Genomic DNA, 25,224 nt, shown 5'->3' with positions numbered 1-25,224 from the left:
GTGGACTGATCCTTTTCTTTCCACTTTTAAAGACAGTTGTTTCTGTTCTTTGAAAGTGTGAGGAGATTACATAGCTCAGTTTAATCGATTCTTCTTGACATTTTAAAACCTAATTAAATCATCAAGTTTTGCTTTCTGTTGAGACATGCCCAATCTTTTCTTACACACAGGCTGTTTCTCTGTCACTTGACAGTTCAGAAATGTGTTCTTCATGTTACCTATTGTATCTAGATATACCAACAGTTGTCATCATTAACAATTCAGTATTTATTGTATTTTCCTATACTGTAGAATTAGAAGTAACTACTCTCTTAGATACCATTTTGCAATATCAACAGGTAAATGTTAATACTAATGGTAATAACTCTGTAATATATAGATAAATAGAAGCAAGTATTGCTAATAATCATATGTTTTCCACAGGAAGCTGCTGGATCCAGGGTTAGCAGCATGTTCAAAACAGTCCATGTTTCTTAATCTCGTTTACAAGTCTGTGAAGGCAGATATAGTGTTGCGGCGGGTGAAGGCTTTTGTGAAAAGATTACTTCAAGTCACCTGTGGACAAATGCCACCATTCATTTGTGGAGCTCTGTATCTTGTGTCTGAGATTCTGAAAATAAAACCAGGATTACGGGTTCAACTACAGGATCATGTGGTATAGTGTGACTTTTAACTTCTGTAATATTATGTTGGGCCTCCACTTTGATAAGCTTTGATACACTAAAACCTCCATTTTTTTTCCAGATCTGTTTCTCTTGACAGGTGATTCTTGTCCCTTTGGGTTTATTAAATGTATTCATGAACTTTTCACTAGAAGTAACTAATAATAGTTGATTTCTCATCTGGTCTTTTTCTTAATATCCTCAAACAATTTTACGGTGGTGAAAAATGTCATGAAACAGGCTCCAATCAGGATCAGGGGCCTCACCATGCTAGGTGCTATGTAATCATCAGCGATCCTAGTTTTCCTTGATTTTAAAAAAAAAAATCTCTGATTAAGAAAATATAAAAATCCATGTTTTTCCATGATTAAAATGAAACGCTGAACTTTCCCTAGTCACAATATATATATCAGTTGAACTAGGGTGACTCTGTGTCCTGTTTTGGCCTGGACAGTCCCCTTTTTAAGCCCTATCCTGGATGTCCTAACTCTTTTGGCAAAACTGGCATTTGTCTGGTTTGCTTTTGCCAACTGAACAGCAGCTGGCAAGAGCAAATGGGACAAATGCCCTGTTTTGCCAAAAAAAATGGGGCTCCCCTCCTCTCTCAGGAGGGCACAGAAGAACTTATGTTTTCACTCTGGGAAATTTGGTCACCCTAACTTTTTTAGTAAAATTTAGTTAATAGTTAATGTTTTTATTTTTTCACAAAATGTAAATATTAAAGATTCTCTGTAAAAATGCAAAATCCATGTTTTTCTGTGACAAACCTATTTCTGGGATCCCTGGTAATCACCCTGACCCACAGTGATATCTAAATAAACATTTATTTGTGCTTCACATATTTCTTCCACCCCAGCCTGTATTTCTCCCAGTCCTATCACCTTCACCTTTGTTGCTTGATTCAGCTTTTCCCCTTCAGTTGTGCTTGGAATAGCGTTCTGCCTTCTCTCCTCCTTGAAACTTAATCTTTCCAGGAAGATTTCCTACCTTGTTCTCCTTCCCAATAATCTCTCTACATCTTTACATTTCCTGAACAATTTTTCCTTGCCATGTGTTTGTCTTGCGTAATTTAGGGCCCAATTCTACTTCCTCTGAAGTCAGTAGGAGTTTTGCTATTGACTATAGTGGGTAAAAGATCATGCCTTTTACTTGTAAACTGTTCAAGGCAGGTATGTTGTCTTTATTTTGTAAAACACTGTAAATTATATGTAGTAATATTCTAGCATCAATATTTTGACTGGAAATAACTGAGACATGGTTTGGTAAGTATGTCAAACATTAGCCTTCACAATTATTTTATCTGCAGCTTAGAATAGGTTAGGTAATCATATTTCATAGTACTTAATAACTGAAAGTTCCCAGTGGCTTATGGTTTGCTATGGAATTACTTTAAAGGTGATCTGCACGTTTTGATAAAATGATGTAAAACAAGGATATACTTTGAATATAACCCCTGAATATTGCCAGACTGGTAACTTGCAAGCACCATGAAAGCGCACCAGATCATGGAACTGCGCTCTTCTGTACCAGGGACTGGAGGAACGGTGCCACTAAGTCCTTTTGGTTTTTATTATGTGATATCATTTTGCCTATTCTGCTATTTGTGCCCTCAGCATTAAGCTGGTCCTATACTGTGGTGGGATGCTCTGATGGCTATGACATTACCAGCTTAATGGTGCACGTTTAGAGCTTTCCCTTAGGTCTGCCTATACTAGGAAAGTGATCTGCTGATGGTTGTAATTATCATCAATAGATTTCCCCAGTTCACCCCTCTGTTTGGCTGCTAGTTTTGAAAGGGGCCAAACCGTTTTCAATACCATTACAGAAAGTGCCCTTGTTACTGGTGAAATGTAGTGTGTAGTATGCTTAGTATAATAGTGCTGAAAAGGGTTTTGTCTTCAGCAGCCAAACTATTTTCAAGACCAGATGAGAGGATGTTAGAAGACATTTAACAGTGGCATGTTTTCCTAGCTGCATGGTGTTAAGAGTCAGTGATACTATGTTTCAAATAATGTGGTAAGAATAAGGTATGTTAGACCTGCACTGATGTGCCAAGTGCCCCTCTTACCGCTGTTTGAAGTATTAGTAGATTTTGAAGGCCAGAAAAGACCATCATGATTGTCCAATCTGACTTGATGCATAACGCAGGTTATATAATTTCACCCAGTAATTGCTGCATAAGGCCCAGTAACTTGAATTTTTTTAACACTGAGCTCATGTTATTTTTGTAGGCCACCTTTAACAGAAGTATGTAATCTTATTAGACTGAATTCATAACCTTATTACTACTATATAGAAATGAAACAATTAATGAAAAAATGTTTTACTTAGGAGTCTGAAGAAGAAGAATGCTTTCATGATTTGGAAGAAGCTGAAGAAGTTGAGGTAAAAGTCACAGATGCAGACAAAGAAATGGAGGCAGAAAGAAACAGCATGATGGAAAGTTCTATCAAAGCAGATGATACAAATTCAGCAGCCTCTTGGGTGCATCATCAGAACATGGGAGGTAAATTAACTTGAAAATCTAAGTCATATTCAGTAATACTGTTATCTTCTGGTACATTGATCAGAACTTTTAGTGGAAAAATGAAAGAATAAATTAAAACATTACTTTTAAAAAAATCTCTAAATTAGAGTTTGATCCAAAGGAGTCAACCTTCAAATAGAAGTTCTCTTCTCTGATAATTTATTTTGAATATAAGTTATGTTCCCATATATTTATGTACACACATACGTTTAGAAAAAACTTAAAGCTTTTGTTCTTTCTTCAGGTGGAAAGAATTCAAGTTGCTATGATCCATTGCACCGAAATCCATTATTCTGTGGTGCTGATAGCACAAGTCTTTGGGAATTAAAAAAGGTAAAGTGTTCTTATGACTTTGTTTAATTGATTTTTGTGCTAAGGCCCCGTTCAACAAGAAAACAATTTTGGTTTTAATGTCATGGAATATAGACTTATCTTTGCTCAGACTCATTCTTAGATCTTACTGAATTTTATGAAATATATTCAGGTGAGATAACATTGGATTAAAGTATATTACTTATTCAGCTTTGACTTGCATAGATTACATGTCATGTCAATAATTATGGAGGGTGGAATTGCAACCTTTAGATTGAGATTAGAATGAGAGCAACAGATCTTTTCCATACTCCTACATTTGCATAATGTTTTGTACTGAATAAGGTTATAGTACCTATAGTTATAAAAAGCTTTAATCTTTATTTTGTGATAAATTCCTCATCTGTTTTCAGGCAGCACAAATCAGTCTTTCTTTATTTCAAAGTGGCTATGATTTGTGTAGCAAGTACCTGAACAAACATCTAGATTCTTATAGTGGGGACATTCCAAGATTTTGATAAGACATGTCAAATGGGAGAGGCTTTTGTTTTCTGATTGCACACATCTTTTTAAGGAGAAGTATACAAATGTTTTTATTTATTTTTTTTTAGCTTTCTGAACATTTTCATCCATCTGTGGCTCTTTTTGCAAAAACTATCCTAGAGGTAAGTAATTTGCCATTCCATAGCATGAAATTTCCATTTTATAGGGGCATTACAAAGACTGGTAAATCACAAGTATAAAATTCACTGGAATAACTAGGGCCCCAATAGTCTGTGGTTTACTGAATTTAAACCTTGTAGAAGGGGTGTCTGGTTTCTGGGATGTAACGGCACTTGAACTCTGCAACAGCACTTGAACTCAGCTAAAAATTTTGCAAAATCATGAATTACATGGTTAAAATAAAAGTTCAAAAGAGTGTTTTCATGGATTTAAATATTTAACCTGAATGAAAAAATGCTTAGGAGGAGCATCTGGCTCTTTTTCTTCACCAAATCTCAGCACATCTCCACATTGAGTGGGCATGGCCGGCTGAGATCTCACAGACCTGGCACCATATCCTCCACTGTTTGCACTGACATTTATCTGATGTGGTTTCATGAACTTTATGGAAATTGGTAGGTGTCTCATCTCACTGACTTTTCTGTTGGGTTTTTTTGGATTTCAGTGCAGATGGAGGATGAATTTGCTTTTTTCCAAATGTCATGGTGTTTTTTTCTGCCATAGGGGATTCATTGTTATTCTTTAGTTGCCTAAATTTATATTTATCTGTTAATGGAATTTCTTTCCTTACAGAATAAGAGGGCTGTGTACATTTGCAAGATGTTTAACCTGCTTGGTGATGGCATATAGATTTCAAGGATTAGGGGCCTCTTCCTACCAGTGTTTGGATAGCATTTTGATTGCAAAATGATCTATCTGGATTTATTGGTAAATTGAGGAATCTTACTTTAATTTCTTGGAGAGTCAGTGTGCACTTTCTTTTAAAAAGATGCCTCCATGTGCTTATACTATAAGAATCCCACTTCTCTAAACTTGAGTTTCAAATCCCTAATTGAAATGTTGTAATTCTTATTATGAATCCTTTAAGTTAACCAAACCAGGCTGAAAAGTTTGTGAACTTGAAAGGAAGGTGTGTTAATTGAAAGTACAGAGCTATTTGTACCAGCAGTACCACTGTAACTGCTCTCCCATCTTGATTTATTTTTTGAGATGCAGTTTTGTCAAAGGGCCTTTTTAGACATAACTGTCTGCTTGCCACTCCTGCAAATTCTGCACAAGAGCGAAGAGCCCTTCTTCAGGCTTTTCTGGTTTTGTCTATCACTTAGTCTCCTGACAGTGTCCTTTGAGTCTTTCTTTCTTTTAAAGATGTGATAATGAAGAGATTATAGAGGATTAGCTACTGGTTTTGTATTAATCTAAGACATATACAGTGTGGTGATGGGTGCCAAATAAATGCATATCATAAATACTAACTACAGAAGAGGTGGGACATTTCCATGTAAATCAGTACTTGGATAATACTAATGTTCTTTTTATTTTGAGTGCTGTTCACAAAATAACTATGTAGTCAGAACAAATGCTTTTTTATGGCATTATGCTGTTTGATACTGTGCCAAAGTGAACACCTAAAAAAAGTATATTATTAAAAAACATTGTAAGTGAGACATTTTGTTTGACTCTGTCATAGCTAACTAGTGCTGGGCATAAATTGTGTTTACTATGAAATATACATCTTTTTATATAAAGGATTACAAAGTTTGTAATTGATCAAGAGCTTCAAAGGCTATCAGATATCTTCCAATAGCCTTGTTATAGGTTTATCATTGAGTTATTCCAGTGGTCAACAGCTGGTGAGGGTGTCCTTGAGCTAAGAAGAAAAATAAAGGCCAGAATTTGAGAAACTAAAAAGAAATGTATTAATTTACAGGTTCACATCATTAGATATCCTCTAATTCAGTTTAATATTGTATTATTTTTGTTCAGTATACAAGTTTGGATGCTAGATCTTTATGTAATTTGAGTTCGTTTCTTTTGTAGTTTGAAATTAAGACCTTGATGGTTTTTGGTTTTGTTTCTTTCAGGGTGATTATATTCAGTATGCAGGTGATCCGCTACAGGATTTCACACTAATGAGATTTTTAGATCGCTTTGTGTACCGAAATCCCAAACTTCATAAAGGCAAAGGTGGGAACCTTTCTATATATTATAGGACTTAAACCTTATTGTTGATACATGTAGTGGTAGTGTGAGAACACGAAGCAACACATTTCTCTTACATTTGATTGATTTATGTTCTATCACAGAGAACACCAGCAGTGTGGTAATGCAGCCAAAGAAGAAACAGTTAATGAATGATGTGCGTAGTCTTGCTGGTAAGTGGAAACATTTCCAGTTGAAAGATTGTGATGGCTAAGGAATAATAATGTTCATGGTGGTGAATATAAGGCAGTAAATGTCTTTTGTGCGTGGTTATTGCCTTCACTATATATATATATCTATACCCCATGCCACGAATATTATTCCTGTTTCAACAAGAAAATAATAACAAAGAGAGGCAAGTAAGTGATATGTGATCCCTACTCTTCAGTCCAAGCCTCTTACACATGAATATGTATGGAATGTTCAGAGCTCAAAATTTGGGGCCATTAAATCACCTTATCAGCAGGGGTGCAGACCTATCTGATAGAGGCATAATGAGCAGAACTGTCTCAGCTATCATTTTCTTTATTAATGAATAAGAAAATCCTTTAGCCTTTGCTTCTGCACATGGCTTAGTTCCACAAATTTCCTATTGCACTTTTTTTCTGTTCTTTAAATCTTTTCTTTGTGCTTGTAATTCATTCACCGTCACTTTCTTATTACTGAAGTAGTTTCTTTTCCTCAGGCAGTCCTCTGTTTAGCCATCACACAGAAATGCACAGTAGAAAAGGAAGGGGTAGAATTGAAACAGCTAATCTTGCTGTCCATGAAGCCCTGAGAGGCCCTGTAGGAATCTAGCAAAAGGAGCTTTATTTTTGTAGTTTTCACGAGCTGCACAAAGCTGTCTCATTTGTTTTATGAGATGTTACTCCAATAAGAGGATCTGGGGAGAAAAACAGTCACACAGCTCATGAAAAAAGATGGACGATAGCAGAATAATTGGCTCTTGTGACAAACATCTCTGCCAACCATGCATCTTTAAGGTAACTTGGGATTTAGAATGTCCAGCCATGCTTATTAAATGATGGGTGCAGCCACTGCCAACAGTGGCACATCACAGAAATCCAGGGTATGTCTCTGATCTCCAGTTTCCATAAGGGAGAAGTCAGTTGTACCTGAGGCCTTAAGAGGCACATGAATGAGGAACAAAAATGGGGGCAGATGAGTTAAAAGGTGAGGTGGGGAGGAAGATTGGAAAGGAGGCAAGCCTCTCTTTGGCTACTCATGGCCTTGCAGGGGAAAAGGGAATAGCAGAGATCCTGCTTCACCCTGCTTTTTTCCCCCATTCATTTGTCAGCAAGTGTAACCCAGTTATTGCCATATCCGTTCATCTTTTTCCCCATTCACCTTCACTACCAAAATGAATTTCCTTTCTCCCCTCTTCTTATTTCCCACACACAGCATGTAGTATTTATAAGATCTGCCAGCTGAATTCATGACAGTTTAAGGGGCTCATGAAAATACAATTATGTTCACATATTGGTGTGTTGGATAACTTTAAAAAAAGAACTTCCTAGATAAACATTTTAAAGCTAAAGTTGTGCCATTATAAAATAAATGTATGTGTAACAGGTTCACGCAGGCCCCCCTGCTGGTCAGGTCCTCTGTGCCCACAAACCACATACGGACATCAGCTTCGTGCTCCCATCAGTGCTCTTTATTTACAACTTATATCCCACACCATCTATTCATATACAATCTGCCCTAACAGCTCCAGGGGCCTCCCTGCTCCAGCCACGGGTCAAGGGAAGCGCACCCTCCTGTTGCAGCTTCTCCCTTTGCTGGCTATGGTCCTACCCGCACTTCCTTCCTGGGAGCCTTTATAGTGCCTGGCCTAACAAGCCCCACAGCTGCTCCTCATTAACCCATTCTATGCAGGGTTTACTGAGCCTTTTCCATTCCCTAATTAGGGCACCAGTGGCAGGGGGCTGAATCAGCCTGGTCTCTCCCAGCACCCGTCACAGCATGTTTAAATTATTATTTGACTATTGTATTCATATTAAGTTAAAGAAATAAAATTTAAAGTCAGAAAATTCAGTTCAGTAACAGCCGTGTGGGTGATCTTTATATCAACACCTGTACCTACCCACAGAAACTCCCTTACTCTTCACCACACCGTATCTACATTTCCACTGCTGACAGTTCCAAGAAATATCCTCCAGTTCACTTGCCCATTCAGAGCAAATTTCATCAGCTCTGATGTACATTTTGCCTCTTATCTATGTATAGTACAAAAGCACCTGCTGTCATCCACCATTCTAGAGAACCCAATGCGCTTTAGCCTCTCTCTACTGTACCTACCTCATCCATGCTCTCCACTTGGCTCTAATACCCTAGCATTCAGAAAGTGCTCTGCTGTGTGCTGCTTTAGATCCAGTTTATGTAAAATGGATGGGGTAGAGCTGCAATCACTGAGACATATTTAGAATGTTGTTACATCACTACCTGCAAGTGAATTTATAACACATTAAAATAACTTCAGAATTGCTAGTGGTGCAACAGCATACTCGTATCCCCCAACTTAACTTCCCTAATTAGGAAGATGGGATTGGGATACAGTGTTAGAGTTAAGATTGTCTGCAGAAACTTAAATTTCCTGCTTTACAAATCTTTGTTCTAGCTACAACATTCTAATAATAAGCTGTTTGAAATGAAATGAGGTTGTAATCACTTAGCTGGTTGTGTGTGCATGTGCCCTTGATTTCTAGTTTCCATTCATATTCCTGTTCCCAAGTTATCATGTAACCACATTTATTCTGCTAAGTGATTTAAATAGGAAAGGTGATTTAAACCTCCTAGAATGGATTATATAATGATTTTAATCGCATTAAACCCTATCCATAAGAGTAGTGATTACTGCATAAAATTCCTAATCTGCAGTTATTGTTAGGATTAGACATCTTTGTCAATGTTAGGTTGGTAAGATTCTTCCTTCTTCCAAAAATAGGCCAGCTTTTGTCTGGCCCTGCTTCTTCCAGTGCTTAAGGGCAGAGTTTGGCAGCAGTAATTGATAGTAATAAAATGAGGAGGGAAAGGGACTATAGTTAATCTTCACATCCTCTCTCTAGTTAATTGAATGTGCAACAACAACATTTAAATCCTTGGGCTACAGTTAAGACCCTTCTCCCCAAATAAACAAACAAATTGTCTACCCCTTTGCTGCTGAAGATAGTTGCCATGTCTTCTGCTGAAGGCTTTTTGTAACTTTTTTTGGCTTTTATTTATGCCTCTAGTTCTGTACTCTTTGAGGTGCTGTAGGCAGTATTACATAGTGGTAGTATATAGAGTAGTCCATGTGACTAATGGCGCACGGTTTCTGTGGCAGTATGAACACGAGAAGCAATTTTTACCTAGAATTCATTCAAATGGATGATTCATTTATTACATTAATTTATGTTCCTCTGGTTCAAGGAGCAGACTGAGCCTTTTAAAAAATTGAATTTGTCAGTTTATGCACTTCAGAAAGCCTTATTTTGTATAGTACATTTTTACAAAATATGTCAGGGCATCCCATTTGTGATTGACGTTTTACCAAGCTATACTGAGGTGTAGAGGAGTTAAAGTAAAAAGCAGCTGTGATTTGTCCCTCTGGAAACCATTGCTCCAGTGCTGGAACACAGCTAATTAAGACTGCAATCAGGCCATCCTACAAATTGAAAACTATGTCCTTTGTGAGCAATTCATTTATTAGAGTTGCTTTTGTGCATTGTTTTCCCCTATAATCTTGGTTATCTTAAACCCATTTCCATCACCCACTTTCATCTGAAAAGTCATCTCCTCTGACTTCACTACTGAGGCTATGACACCGGCTTAAGATGCTGTGACATTTCTCTTTACCAGAGGGAGCGGATCTCTTTTCTGCATGTCGTGAAATGGTACATGGCTCTCCTGGTCTCACTTTGAATGGTTTTTTTTGGGAGGGGGTTCTGTGGCAGGAGGGAGTGAGGTGTGCTTGTCAACATTGGCCTCCTTCCTAATCCAGTCACACAGATGTTTTTGCCATCTCTGGGGGAGGGAGCATTTTTGCCCTGCCTGTTGAGTACCTTGTGGAAAGGAGAGGTTGCAGATACTTACCCTTCTTTCCCCAGCATTATTAGTGCTGGACTTCGGAAGTGTGGGATACTTGATCCTGTTCCAACCACTCCTGTCTGGCCTATGGTGCTGTTCCCAACAGCTGCTGAAGCGCTTTGGGTCATAAAAGGAGGGTGAAAAGGGCTCATTCCTGTGGTGGGAGAAGTGGGGAGGCTATGGTGTCCATAAAACTATCCCACCTCCAAATTTTTTTTAACATACACCCATCCTTGGTTGTTACTAACCTTAAGTAACATAGATAAACAACGATCCAGGGGATAGTGAGGGCTAATGCTCTTGAATTCTTAGCCCACATTCTACCATTTCAAATTGTAAATATAGTGAAGTTCTTATTTTAAAAAATTGAGAATACACCATATTTCAGAAATTTAGTCTGGTAACAATTTTACTGTAGTGTTTTCTTTAAATGTTGTAATGATATTCAACTTGCTATAAAATCTTGCCTCTTTAGTAAAGCAAATTATAATGTCAGGTCTTATTTTTTCAGTCAACAGTAAGGAATTTCTTGCCCAAGATGAAAGTAAAATCCCGGTTGATGAAGTGTTTTTCCATAGGTAATTAAATATTTATTAATATTCTTAACAAATTTTGTTTCTGAAATGTAACTCTTTAGAAAAACAATTAAAATTTGTACATTTGTCTGGACATTTTTACACTGAGAAGCTTGTGGGGATTTTGATTATTTTGTGATTTATGTAATGAAATGATGGAACTTCCCTTACTCTGTGTGGAATGTTGAAAGTTGTCAAAAATATTTTAGAAGAGAGTGATAACATAATCTTAAAATTATTAGGAAAGCCATTCAAAATTATAGTCTGCTCCTAACCTCATTTAGTTGATTTAACAGCATGGGGTTGCAAGCACTGGTTGGTCATGAATAACTTGTGTGCTGTAATACCTAGGCACAACAGGTTGATTAATCCTATTTTAAAATATACGTTACTGATTATGGTACTAGTAATAACTTGGCTTATTAAAATGAAATAATTGAAAAAAATCTACTAGCTGTTTGTTTACTTTTTGTGTTTTTCACCATTTTTTCTGTTTTAGTCAACCTGAAAATGAAACAATCATAAGCTCACAGTGCTGCAGTGCTTGAATTACAAACATTGCATGAGGAATGCCTTTTTTTAAAAAAAAACTTTTTTCATTAGATTTTTTTCCTTAATTCATAGAATCTTTTCTAGGGGTCTCAGGTTTTGCAAACAGTTGTTTTTACTAAACCTAAAATTTGGGCTAAACTTAGCAGTGTCTCTTTAAGAGACTACAAAGTTGATGTTCACTCTGAATTTGGCTTTTGTGGTTTAATTCCTTGGTATTTGTTTTAATTTTAAATAGTAGCAAGTGGAAATGGAATGCTCCTTCCTGTTAACACAACTATGGGAGATCTGCTGTATTCTCTCTTGATAAATCACTATTCCATACCATTTTCACATCAGTGCAAAAGTGTGAGCAGTTTTCATTGACATGAGATGCTTTTCCTAGATGGGATCCTGATATTAAAAGGACACCAATCTAAAAATCACACTTCTGCCTGAAAAAATATAAGTAACACCTAAGATTATTATAACTGAAAGATTAGAGAATGTATGTTCGTTGACTTTAATGTCCTATTGATAATGCTTTGTGTAGTAAAATTCATATTTTCTCCCCATCTAGTCACTTTTCCCTCTTTTTTTGTGTGGATCTTTCATGCTGCAATAAAGGAAAGGAAATATTTTAAAAAATAGGTAAATGAGACTAAACCCACAAAAACTGGCAGAGGAACCCATAGGGAAAGCATAGTATTTTAAACTACTTTTAAACTTTTTTTTCCAATCAACCGGACTTCAAGTTGACAATGTTCATTTAATCATGCATAACATGTGTGTGTTGTTCCTGTCATTTTTTTATTTCATAGTGATCAAAGAAATGTCTGAAACCACTAACTAGCCATTTTCACTGCTTTATATCTTACAACAGCATTTTACACTTTTTAATTGAAAAATAAATGAACTATAAATCTTTGAATTGCGATTTATATTGGAAACCATTAACTAATACTTAATTGATAGCTGACAGAACTTATATACAATGCATGTAATTCATGTTGACTTTGTTAAAAATTGTCATAAGAACACATCATTAATGTAGTGAGTGTGATTGCAAAGAACTTCTTTAATATTTCAGATTTTATAAAAAGCTTGATAAAGAAAAATTAAAACGAAAACCTCCAGTGGATGAAGAAAGCGTGGAAGATGTAGATGATGATGAATTTGAAAGAATACTGGGTAAGGCTGTATTTTTCATAGAAGTAAAGCACTCTCAGTGCTTAGTCCCTCAAGGATCAGTCTGTGCATACTAATTTTTTACTGATTTAATTGTCTATATCGAGGGCTCTGTGTGTAATGTGATTATTCATCTCTGCCAGTGGCTGCATGAGACTACATGACTGTTTTTTTAAAATTTGGTGTATGTTTCTGCTCCAGAATCTAAGCTTGTTTTTGCATATTGCAATTTTCATTTTTAATTTACAGTTTTATATTTTGTTTATGCAACTTGGACCCACATTTTGAGAATTTAATCCTAATTAACAAAATAACTGTAACTTTTCTTTGTGTTCTGCCATTGGTCTTTTTAATGTACATTCTGCCGCTCATATTAGGCTGTTTGCTTCACACATTTTGAGGCATGGATCCAAGGCACCCTATTGTTAGGATGGCAAAAAAAAGTTATCTTCGATCAAGGATTTATAGGGAGAAGACTTTAACTCCTTGAGACAGAAATGTCATAGTTTTTTTTGACACATCATTGTTCTTAGTTGGGGTCTTCCCTTGTTTAGATATATATTCCTAAACTCCATCAGTGATAGAGTGGCCTTTGAAGTCCAAGGTTGTTTTGCTTCTCTGTAATGGATTGTGGTGGATACTCTTAAACCAGAGTCTAATGTGCAATCCTTGCAATACTCCCTGTACTCTGCATACCTTGGTTATGAGTGTCACAAGATCAGACTCTGAATCATAGGGGACTATTTTCTCATATGATGCAGAGGTGGGGGAAAGATTTATGTATATTTCTCTGCACGCTATCCAGAAAACAGACAAAATGAATTTTAAGATGACTTTATAAACAAAACCTGTTTCCCCAGTGCAAAGGAATTATCTTTTAAAACATTTCCTATGCTATGGTTTTTGCTTTATGAAATGCATTGTGACTCAGCCTGTCAGTTAAATAGTTTGTTAGGTAATTGACCAGTTTTCCATAGAAGTACAAAACTCTGCACAGGGGTTCTTCCTTGACGAGTCAATAAATGAAAACAATGTATGTTTGAAAAATGGATGACTTCTTCAAAATAATAAACTGTATCATGATCATTGTCTATTCAAAATGTTTCACTGGGCTTTCTGTTGGAATAATGAAGAAAATTCCCCCCCCCCCTTTTTTTCCAGACTCATTTGAAGGTGATAGTTACTTTGATACTGTTAGCAAGGATGACCTTGATTTTGCTGGGTAAGATTTTTGATTCCGCTCTTTCTGTACTAATTTAGTGCTACTCCACTAAAGATTTTTATTCCACATAACTGGACAGAACTTTTTGAAGAAAGTCAACCCTGCTCAGTATCATTTTGCACTAGGTGTCACTGTTGAACGCTGTGTCTCACTATCTCTTGCACCTCCCCTCGGTTGTGTGTGGTGACACTGGCACTTGGCCCAGGAAGCGTGAGAGTGGGACACTTGATTTATTTATACTATGGAATGATCCAGCAAGCTGAGTCAGTATCTTCTTTGGTTTCACTGTCCAGTTTCAGAGTCAGAAAATACTAGTGAGTGTAAACATAAATTGGAATGATATGTGATGATACAGCCTATATGAAGTCTGGAAACTGGGATACTAATTCCATGGTAGAAGTCCAGCATTACATATCTTAATTCCCAGTAACTCATTGGCACCATTAATGAATGAATGTACAATTTGGTTTGAAATGTAGTTTTAAAATTCACTAAAGAAATTGAAACTTATTTTGGGAGGAGGGGGAAGAATTATAGCTTAAATTTATAATAAAGCTTGAAAAACTTTGATCCAGATCTTGTTCCCTCTCAAACTCATCTTTTTTCTCACCACCTCCTTGCTGCCGCCACCCCCCCCACCCCACCCCATTCCCTTCACCAAAAGAAATAAACAACCTTGTAATGTTTCAAGATGGGTCAGTTCCCCTCCTTTATTCCATTAAAATGCTATACGAGGTCAAATCCTCATTTTTCCATTTAATAGGCTTGCTAAAGATTTTGGGTGAGTTTTTGAAAGCAGCTTAACATCTCCTGTGGGAAAAGGATTTCTGAAAACGAACTGGGACCATTAGCACATGTAACACTGAAGATGACACGTCTAGCTGTTGTCAAGGAGTAGCTTAATCACAAGACCCTTTTCAGACCTTCTTAAAGTGGGTGGATTTTTAGCACCATTCCTAGTATTAGATTCAGTCTGATGTATTTTTAATATTATCTTTTGTAAGTGCCAATTCATTAAGCCTTGGGTCACTTTTTAAATTCTTTGTAGTGATACTTAACCTTACTAGTACAGTGCTTTGAAAAAGATGGATGTTATCTATAGATATCTAAGGAGGCTGGAAGTGCTGACTATTATTACTGTGTATTTTAGTAATATAAAAAACAAGTCCAAGGGTGGTAAGAAAAGCCAAAGAGGGGAGGAATCCAGTGCTGACTTGGAAGATTCTGATGATGAAGATGAATTTAATGAGATGGATGATGAAGAGGTCTCCCTGGGAAGTATGGATGAAGAGTTTGGAGATGACATTGATGAAGATGGAGGTGCATTTATGGATGTATCAGATGATGACAGTCCAGGTAAAGTAACATTCATTACCAGGATCAAAGCATAAAATGACAGTATGCCCAACACTTTTTAAAATTTGGTTGCATAGATTAGGTTTTTAAATCCATGTTTAAGGACCTAAATCAGAGGCCTAGCTTTCAGAGATGCTGAGCTACCAGCAGCTTCCACTGAAGTTATTCTTTGTCCAAGAAGCTCCCATTGAAGGCAGTGAGCTGCAGGTGCTCATTGCCTCTGAAAATGAAGCCACTTTTATTTAGGAGCCTAAATATGGAATTAGATGCTTAATTTTAAGCACACTGCTTTGAAAACCTGGTCTGAAATACTTTGCAAACCTAGATACATTATTCTCTGCACTTTAAAAACAAAACAAAAATCCTCCAAAAAAAAACCCCAAATGAACAAATAGGTTTTTACACAAATAACGTCCCAATGGCCATTATGTGGCACTAAGGGAAAAATAATAAATTAATCAGTGTTTGGCAGATTCTAGTTTTAGGTATGGATGATTTGAATCAACATTTATTAAATTTTTCCACTAGTTAATTTGAGACCAGTTAATGTTTTTAAATTAGTGGCTCAAAAGTAACTACTTGTCACTCCTGTAATTTTATTTAGCACAACAGTTCATGGGCCTAATAATTTTACTTTTCTATACTAAGAATTTGTAGCTGTGACTTACCCTCCTCATGAGTTATTTACATTATCAGAGAGACACATGGAAACCATTTTACAAATTTAAGAAACATGAGATTAAGGGAGTTTTTATAATATTGGCTTGCTGAGGTCGGGGAGTATGATTAGTCACTGAAGTAACCTATTGAGATAGATTTTAATGTCTGTCTTTCATATTGACACTATTACATAATATATAAGCTTGATGGATTTTTTTTCCAACAGATATTGATGTTCATTTTAAAGTTATTTTTATTTATTTAATTTTTGACATTTATGCAAAATTAAGGGTTGAGCAGTTTTTTAGATTTAAATTTTCACAGTTGTGGGAAATTATGGGTGATGAGACAATAACTAATGACAAGATGTTGAGATTCAAAAAGTCAAAGCTTTATAACCATTAAAACATAAATTGTCAACATCCAATATACAAAGTAAATATCCTTAAATCAAACTCTTAAGTTCTCAAGCAGATTTCTTTCTGTGCCTATCTGTAAATTTCAATTATTATCGATAGAAATATTTTTTTTGATTTGTGGGTACAGTGAAATCTATATTTGACATTTAGGGATAAAAATCTAATCCTTCCAAGCCTAATAACATACCACACTGTTCATCAAATGTATACATTTTACATAATGCGATGTTCCTTTTGAACTTATTCCATTGGACTTCATATCTCATGGAGCTGAGATCAGTGCTTTATTTATGTATCTTCTATGCCGTGATAGGCAAAACAGGCATTTAAAGCTAACATGGAAACTTAACTTGGCATTTCCCTAGTTCTGTGGTTTTAAATTAAAAATTTGAATATGTCCGTTATGATTTTAATGTTTTTTAAGGGCTATTTCAATGGAATAATGGGACAAATATCTCTTAATGGACGTGTTGGTGTTTGTAGTTAGTATGTTCTAAAAACTGTATATACTGTTCAAATTATAGTGACCTATTTGGTTTTCTTTGATAATAGATGTAAACAGTAAAGATCAGGTCAAGCCTGTCAGTAAGAAAGGCAAGAGAAAAAAAGATATTGATTTTGCAGGATCATTTGAAGGTAAGAAAATATATTTGCATTTTAGGTTTGAGAAACAAATATACATTGTGGGAAACATGTAGAGTGGCAGAGGGCTTTGTGGTGTAGGGGACTAGTGCACTGATCATTTTCCTCTGGAAACATGAGTTCAAATTCCACTTTCGTGAAAATGAGTTTGTCTCACCCATGTCCACAAATTCAGTCAGTCTGCTACAATTGCGTATTATAGACAGCTCGTGAGAGGCTGTGAGGAGTGAGTTGCACTGGCAGATGTATGTAGAGCAGATTGCTTAGTATCTGGACACATTACATGCAGCACAACTTTGTGCTATTGACCCCCCTTGGTATTATAGCCTAGAATTCTTTCAAACTTTTCAAACTCTTTCAAACTCAGACTTTTCTAGAGCTATGGCCTGCTGCTGATAATGAAAACAAAACACAAACTGTACAACCAATTTGATACAAATTGAGTTTTAGGCTTGGAAATTGAGTGAATGAATCAATTTGGTGGGGTATCTTCACTTTTGTTTTTTCGACTTCCCCTAGAAAAAAAAGTTCCTATAGTATCAGGCAGCTATGTGTTGTTGCTTTAAATCAATGATACTTTGATACTTAGACGGAGGCTTGGGAGTGGCAAGTGGCTCTTTAATAGGTCTCTTGCAGCTCTTTGCAACACAATATTAGAACATTGTGTGGTTTAATTATTAACTAGTCAGGATATGCTTTTACTATATTATTAAGCAATTGTAGTTGATAAAATAATACTTAGTCAGTCATTTTTCTGTGAGACTATATATATATATATATATATATATAAAAAAATAAAAAAAAAACCTAAGTATTTCCTGTCATACCATTGACACATGAATATATTGTACTATAGTAAATGAAATAATGAATTCACATTACTGGGGCTCTTTTGGGTAATGTTGATCACTAATTTGGCTTCTGAGCCACTAAAGTCTGAGTATCACTGCTTTAGATCTTAAAAGCAACCTGAAAAAGAAGTTGAACCCTTTTTAGTACTTTGATGTATAAAGATGACCTAAAAAGTTTTTTTTTTTTAAAAATCTGTTGTATACATTAGAAATTCAAGTTTCGTCTACTGTGCTAGACTGGAAAGCTAGAAAAATAACACAATCACAAGAACTAAGAGTGAAAGCTGAGCATCAGAGGGGAAGGGATTTTTAATCAGACTAACTCTGATGCCTAATATTTTGGATAAAGGATGTGTGTGTTAAAGATTAACAGACTCCACCCCCTTAAAGTGTGAGAGCTAAAATCATAGTTGATATTTCTACTCTTTTATCTATCTAATTCTGTTTTTTTAAATTGGTTATACTTTTGGCTTTCACAATATCACCTGGCAATGAGTTCCATGGGATGAGTAGGCACTGTGTGAAAAAGTACTTCCTTATGTTTATTTTAAACCTGCTGCCTATTAATTTCATTGAGTGACCCCAGGTTCTTGTGTTAGGTGAAAGGTAAATAATACTTCCCTATTCATTTTCTCCACATCTTTCATGATTGTATAGACCTCTCTCATATTGCTCTTCCCCATTCTCTTTTGTAAGATGAACACTTCCATTCTTTTTAGTCTCCTTCATTTGAAGCTGTTCCATGTTCCTAATCATAGTTGCTGCCCTTCTATGTACTTATTCTAATATTTTTTTGAGATGAGGTGGCCAGAGCTGCATGCAGTATTCAACATGTGGGCATACCATGGATTTATATATAGTGTCATAGTTTATCTTATTTATTCTTTTACTAATGGTTCTAACATCTGCGAACTTTTTGATTACAAATGTTTTCAGAGAACTATCCATCATGATTCCAAGATTTTTCTTGATGGGTAATGGCTAATTTAGACCCCCATCATTTTGTATGGCAAAAATAATCTCAACTATACAATGTGAATTACTTAAATTTAACCTTGAACAACAGAAAGGGAAAATAAGTTTTCTCCTCGATCCACTAGCCATGGCATAGGGAGAACATGGCTGTCTGCCATCTTTTTTAATTAGTAGGTGTTAGTTTAAATGAGACTGAAATTTTTCTAACTGTATGTTGTTAAGTTCTGTGATTCCCTCTGCTTCAAACTCCTGGTATGCTTTTACTGAGGCAATCCTTTCTGTGAGGAAAACCATACTGGCGCGCGATCCCTTCTCTAATATAAAAAAATAGGAAATCAGTTTCAAACTGTTTAGATTTTAAACTTCCTAATGCATTTTTGTTACAAATGCCCCCCCCACTCCTGTCCGCAGCTCACTTTTTCGTGTATTCAGATCCTTCTGAGTACTAGTCAGTGCGATTAGAATCGTTTCCCTCAGTGGCTCTAGATTATTTTCTCCTCAAGACCCATTTCTGCTGCAGCACTGATTAAGTCAGTCAACTGACTGCTTGTGGGACAGCTGGAGACATCTGACAATCAGTATTTATAATCAAATGAAAGTGTTGACATGGATATGAAAATTACATATTTTGGATTGTAGCCCTCTCCCTTGACCCTTCAAGCTGTAAGCATTCTAAAAGCTGTACAGGACTGAAACTAGGTCTTCGTTTGTACAACACCTTGCACAATGGGGCCTTGATCCTCATTGGGTCTTTGGGTTGCTTCTGCAATATACATATATTATTAAGCAATCTGTTCAGACATACCTGTTTCTGCAATGAAACAAGGTAGGATTTCTCTATCTTCTAGTTCCATTCCAGATACTTGGATGTATTAAATAGATGCTTTTCCTAGGAAATTTCTAATGGAAACCAGGTATTTTGGACAATTATTAAATTCAAGGATGAATTTCTGGTGGTGAGGGTGCTAAAAATAATGTAGATTTTAGCTCATGATGAGCTTTCAATAACTTTTTTCTAGTTGAAGGATCAAAGCAGCAAAAGAAAAGAAAACTCAAAGACACCAGCATGCTTGCTGCTGCAGAAGAGGTAAATCTGATTAGTATATATAATTAAGAAAAAATGCTTGATCTCACATTCTGTCTGGTTATATCGTTCCATAAATAAAATACTAATATTTCTCTCTTTAAAAGTTTGGCTCTCTTCTGGATGAAAATGTTGGATCCAAGTTTGACAACATCGGTATGAATGCTATGGCTAACAAAGATAACGCAAGTAAGTGCATTCACAGGTTCTATAAATAAACTATATCCTTACAGTATTTGAATAGGTACCTCTGTACAATCCTTGATGACAACATTAAGAAAACAATATTTTCTCTCAGCTATTTTTTAAAAAAAACCTTTCCAGCTGAAATGGAACACACACCAAGTTTAATTTAAATCCACAAAAAGAAAGATGATTGAGCCACTGCTTCAGTGTAACCTTATATTGGTATACAACTGTACTTGTTTTTAAGGACTCTCATCCTAGTCTAGGTTTGTTTGTACTCTCTCATGGTCACAGTACTTGCAAGTATTTTGCACAATGATGTACAGCTTTTTTACTTGAATTAAAAACTTAATACTAAATTATATAGCTTAACTTGTTTTAAATTTCTAGAGTCATTTGCTTTTCTCCCTAATGGGAATTTTGCTTCTATAAAGGCTGAAGTACTGGATCCTTGGGGGAAATTATATGTAACCAAGGTTTAGCCATACCCACCACTCCCCGGCTTTGGTGAATATGGAGCAACAGTTTTTCCCCACAAATCTAAATCCATACAATCCCACTTAGATAAAATACCTACTTTTCAATCAAATAGACAAAACCTATATATAATTAAGGCTTTGTATCAATTCTTTGTATCATTTGCAAGTCTCTAATCTAAGAAAAATTGATGGAACCCTTCCTAAATATTGAGTTTTTCTACTTACAGCGTTAGTGCAAACTATAACATAGGATATATGAAAGCAATTCTAAAATGAGTGTCTTTGCCACAGGTCCAAAAATTTTGGTATAATAGTTTTGCATAATTGAAAAATTTCTTGATATGAAAAATCAAGCAGTTCACACTTTATTGGTATTTTATGAATTTGGGGGCTAGATATTAGCCTTTACATCATTTATTCAAATTCCAAACAACGTTCAAAGGATGCATCAATTATCCTCCACCACCTCCTATTTGTCATCTTCCTATTCCCTGGTAGGTGTCAAACAGCTGAAGTGGGAAGCAGAGCGTGACAACTGGCTTCACAACAGAGACATGAAAAATATTATCAAGAAGAAAAAACAGTTCAGATACAAAGGCCTGAAAAACAAATACAAAGGCAAGAAGTCAAGAAAATGAATCCCACATTTTGTTTTACACTGCTTCTATTTTTACTTACTTCTAATCTTTGTTCCTTAACCATTTCAGTTGGTCCTCCTCCTTTATTCCAGGAACTCCACCCCATTCTTTGGATTTGTAATAAACTATGAAAATATAAGAAAAGGCCTGTGTCATCTGTTTCTCTTATGTGTATCTGAATTTCTAGGTTTAATTTTACGGTATTTCATTTGTATTCATCCAATTCTGAGGAGGAAAACTGTCTCTAGCTAAACATGCATTTTACAGCCTCTGCATGTCTGAAAAACTTAGCTACAATGCAAAACTAGGAGATAATTCGCTGTCAAAAAGACACACGAGGTTTCTCAAGTGTTTTCTTTTAGTTGGCAAAAAATAACTTACGGCCCAGAATGGATGGCACTCTCATGCTCATTGTATGCCTGAAATCTGATAAGAGAATAAGAAAAATTACAACTGTTTCCCAAAAAATAAACAAACATAACAGTTGTGAACAATAGAGTGCATGTTTCTGTATTCTAAAGGCAGCTTTGTCTTGGTCTTTTTTAGTTACAGGTACCATTAAGTAGAATGTAATTTAATTTTTCAATATTTTGCAGTGTTTGTCAAGCAACACAATTGAGCTACTTTTAATAACAAGTTGAAACACTTTGAGCCTACCCCCACTACAGTGAAATGGGCAAGAAAAGCCTGATGGTCCCCTCTGAACACCTGGCAACTGGCCCTAAGCTTTAACAGTGAAAAGTTTTTCCTTTTGCAGAAGAGACATTCTCCCTCAGATCAAGTAGGTTGTGGAATCTAGAGTCAAGGAGCTTGCCCCAAGTTTATTTAAAAGTTCAAGCATTAACCATCTCTTAGAGCAGTGTTTCTCAACCTTTAATACCAGGGACTGGCTTGCTGCCTTTCTAAACTGTCAGGGAGATCTCAAGGACTGATGCACCAGTCCACAATCCAATAATTGAGAAACACTGCCTTACAGGATTCAGCTAGATCTCCATCTCTTAATAACCAGGCTCCTCTGGACAACTTCCCTTATTTGGCTGCAGATTAGCCTCATCGATTCCATTCTGGAAGCTGAAAATGGTATCTCCATCCTCTATGCAAACAAATTTGAGCCCATGTTATCCCTTAAAACTACACACCCAAAACTTTGTATCAATGGCTACTACATCAGCCAGACTTGCTTCCCCACAACCTGTTTTTTTTACTAGGATAAGGTGATTCTCTGGATTAGTCCCTCCTTCCTTTCAAAGCTTCTCTTCAGTTCTTCATAACTCCGTTTCTGAACTAGAGTGGAACTGCCACTCAGATGGCAATAGATCTCTCACATTCTGTTTGACAAAAACAAGTGTATCTTTGCTGTCTGACCTGCCTTGAAGCTGTGCCGTAAGTCACAAATATCTCTAGATAGAACTAGAATTTTGCTATTGATTTTATGTGGAAGGTGCTCAGATACTAGAGTGATGGGTGTCAGTATAAAACCCAATAGGATCTCATGAAAGAGCCTTAGCTGACAGCTAATTTGCCTAACGTTCTAGGTCTTGAGGGCTTATTTGATGTAAGCTGGGCTTTGTCCTGGGCAGCGCAAGTTTTCTCCAGGCAGTAATTTAGTCTCTACATTGTGCTATAGATCACTCCTGCACCAGTGTGTGCACACAATTCATGGCCCCTGCAGATTTCTTTGCTCCCCCACAGAAAAATGACTTTGACAGAGAAGTCACAAGAGCGGTCAAGCGCCACGCCACTCCACAGCAGCACAAGCATGTCATTTCAGGCACCCGCAGCAGCAGGCAGAGAGGTAAATCACCATGGGGGAGAAAGGGCCTGGGGATGCTCCCATGGGTAGCTCCTACGCTGTATGGGACTCAGCTGCTAGTCCTACCTGGATTGGGGAGGATGGGACTCTTTCCCTGCAGAGCAGCCAGGGCTGGGTCAGACCCACCCCCAGAAACTTCCCCCAACCGCAGGAAGTTCCACATCCCCCCCACACCCCAACTGCTCTTCAGCAGGGGTCAGTGTAGGGGAAGCTGCCCCTCCATCCACCAACCCCTGTGCCTCCAGAACTCCCTGCTGAGAATCCCCCACACCTCTGAACCCCCACCCCATCAAGCCTCACCCCTCTGCATCCGGACCTCGGCCTTGCACCCAAACCACCCCCCACTGAGTCCCCAGCACCCAGACCCCCCCCCCCTTCTGAGCCCCAACTACCTTCACCTGGACCTCCCTTGCCTCCGCACATGTAACCCCTTGCACTAAGACCCCCCGCCACACTGAGCCACTCATCCACACAACCTTCTCAACCCACACCTGAATCACTCTCCCCTAAGCCCCACCACACTTGGATCCCGCTGGGCTGAGCTTGCCTGCCCATGCTTGGAGCCAGAGTTGCAGGGCCCTGAGGTGTTTCTGGGGAGGATGAGGCCAGGCCCTTGCAATGTGTTAGGGTCCTCACCCCAGAGTCTGTGTCCTGGGAAGTGGGGTGGGGAGTGCCGCAATGTGATATCCCACCTCCATGCAGCCAGTGGCCTGTGCTCACTGCTATGCTCCAGCCCCCACATTCATTTGACATAAAATTTTCAGAATTTTAAAATACTATAGAATTATGTTTTTTGGCACAGAATTCCCTCAGAAGTAATCTAATAGATAACTTTTTTTCCAGCAACAAATGCTTAGATGAATTTTTCCTACTTGAAACTTGTCCTTAGAGTACGGTGTCTTAAGGAGCAGGTAATTCCACAACAGATGAGATCTGATTAGCAAAGTTAACACACACACTGCTGAAATAGAAGTTATTTCATGATGGTTCTATTCCTCTATCAACCACCTTCCTCCCACCACATCAGCATATGGAACCTCCTACTAAATTTGTCATTTACTATTAGTCTAAGTTCTTGGGACACATCCCAGTAAATTATCTGTTCTCTAAGAACAATCTCCCTGCTCCCCAATACATGTAGAGTTTGTTTCTTCAAAGCTATTCTGTTTATAGAAAGCAGGAGAAAAAACAGGAAAATTAGAGTAGAGAAACACTATGTACTGGTGTGAATAGATTTTTAATTTAGGGAATCAATATTCTGCTACATATCCACTCTTTTCACTTTTATTAAAAGAATCATTGGTAGCCATTATCATTAGTCATTTCTAAAACCACTCTATTACCTTGACTTGTGTCCATTCGGTAAAATAGTAAATATGCTCCAGCTAACCCAGCCATTTCCAAAAGTAAAACTCCTTTGAAGAGCTTTCTTGTAACAGGGTCCATGGAAAGACCTATCCTGTTTTTTTTTTAAAACAGACGTGAATAAACATCTTACTTAGGAAACAGTAAATAGTAAAGATGCCAACATTTTCATTCCTGAACTAAAACTAAAGTTATAATAAAGCTATCTTACAGAACTTCTGCTTATTCTTAGGTGCTGGACTCAAGGTGAAGACATTTAATCAGAGTACGGCAGGTGTGGAGGGCCTAGACTATAGACGAGGGGATGAATCCAATATCCACCGAGGTCTAGAGAGCTCCTCGGCGGGTGCTGGGTCAGGCCCTACAACGCGCATGTCGCATATTACCTAAACCCCCAGTGGTTTTTACTTGTCTAGATCCCCCTTTCGATACGTTTCAAGCACAGCTTCACAGGAGCGGTGCATGGCCGCATAGCTCCACACAAAGATCGACGTTTATCTGGGCGGGAGGGGGGAAGAGAAGAGGCAACGCTGAGCCCCGCCCCCCCGCAAAGTTACCCCGGCCTCGCCCCCTTCCACTCGGCCGGGCCCGACTCGCTCCCACAGAGCACGTGACCCGGAAGCAGCGGGCAGAGACGAGAGAGAGATTGTTTCCGCGTCATCACGCAACCAAGGACAGGGCGGTCAGTCCGCCGCCGCCGAACACGTGCTGCAGCAGCCCCGAGACACCCGCCCGGCAACCAGCCCCCACCTCACTGGACATAGCGCCGCGAGACGGCGGCCTCCCCAGCAGCAAACAGCGCGCGCCTGCACGCGCGGCTCTCCTCACCTCGTCACGCCGGGCACTCAGACGTCGCCCGTTCTAAGTTCTTTTTGGAGGAGGCAGAGCAAGAGGCGGGACTCGCGCTCCAGCGCAGGCGCGGTGTGGCTTTGCGCCCAACGTGCGACGTACACAGGAGGGAACGTACACCC

The 25,224-nt window shown here is 37.7% G+C and overlaps 2 protein-coding genes across 6 annotated transcripts in view; one reads left to right on the top strand and one right to left on the bottom strand.

The window, feature by feature from the left end:
• The window catches only part of CEBPZ (CCAAT enhancer binding protein zeta), a 25,991-nt gene extending 4,772 nt beyond the window's left edge, over positions 1-21,219 (top strand). The window contains exons 3-16 of the mRNA XM_067562680.1: positions 424-655; positions 2,994-3,168; positions 3,434-3,522; positions 4,113-4,166; positions 6,087-6,189; positions 6,309-6,377; positions 10,784-10,850; positions 12,466-12,566; positions 13,725-13,785; positions 14,936-15,141; positions 16,773-16,856; positions 19,708-19,775; positions 19,880-19,961; positions 20,936-21,219. Of these exons, the coding sequence (XP_067418781.1) occupies positions 424-655; positions 2,994-3,168; positions 3,434-3,522; positions 4,113-4,166; positions 6,087-6,189; positions 6,309-6,377; positions 10,784-10,850; positions 12,466-12,566; positions 13,725-13,785; positions 14,936-15,141; positions 16,773-16,856; positions 19,708-19,775; positions 19,880-19,961; positions 20,936-21,075 (1,531 nt within the window). The 3' untranslated portion in view covers positions 21,076-21,219. The remainder of the gene's footprint in view (positions 1-423; positions 656-2,993; positions 3,169-3,433; positions 3,523-4,112; positions 4,167-6,086; positions 6,190-6,308; positions 6,378-10,783; positions 10,851-12,465; positions 12,567-13,724; positions 13,786-14,935; positions 15,142-16,772; positions 16,857-19,707; positions 19,776-19,879; positions 19,962-20,935) is intronic.
• Positions 10,902-25,224, bottom strand: CEBPZOS (CEBPZ opposite strand). Of its 5 annotated transcripts, none has more exons than XM_067562686.1 (5): positions 25,082-25,224; positions 24,232-24,347; positions 21,457-21,501; positions 21,116-21,200; positions 10,902-11,991 (listed from the first exon to the last, which is right to left on the bottom strand). In XM_067562686.1, exons 2-4 carry the CDS (start codon positions 24,332-24,334, stop codon positions 21,118-21,120), a joined length of 231 nt encoding a protein of 76 aa, XP_067418787.1. In that variant the 5' UTR covers positions 24,335-24,347; positions 25,082-25,224; the 3' UTR covers positions 10,902-11,991; positions 21,116-21,117. The 5 variants fall into 5 exon arrangements, with proteins under 5 accessions (XP_067418787.1, XP_067418783.1, XP_067418785.1 ...); XM_067562682.1 differs by lacking the exon at positions 10,902-11,991 and adding an exon at positions 20,787-21,036; XM_067562684.1 differs by lacking the exon at positions 10,902-11,991 and adding an exon at positions 20,787-20,976.

Source organism: Emydura macquarii, unplaced genomic scaffold, assembly GCF_026122565.2.
Source record: "Emydura macquarii macquarii isolate MOO-44397 ecotype Brisbane River unplaced genomic scaffold, CSIRO-AGI_Emac_v2 contig_2457, whole genome shotgun sequence".
In the NCBI taxonomy this organism is placed as follows: Eukaryota; Metazoa; Chordata; order Testudines; family Chelidae; genus Emydura; species Emydura macquarii.
The sequence above is the reverse complement of the archived record's forward strand: the minus strand, read 5'-3'. Positions and strand labels throughout refer to the sequence as shown.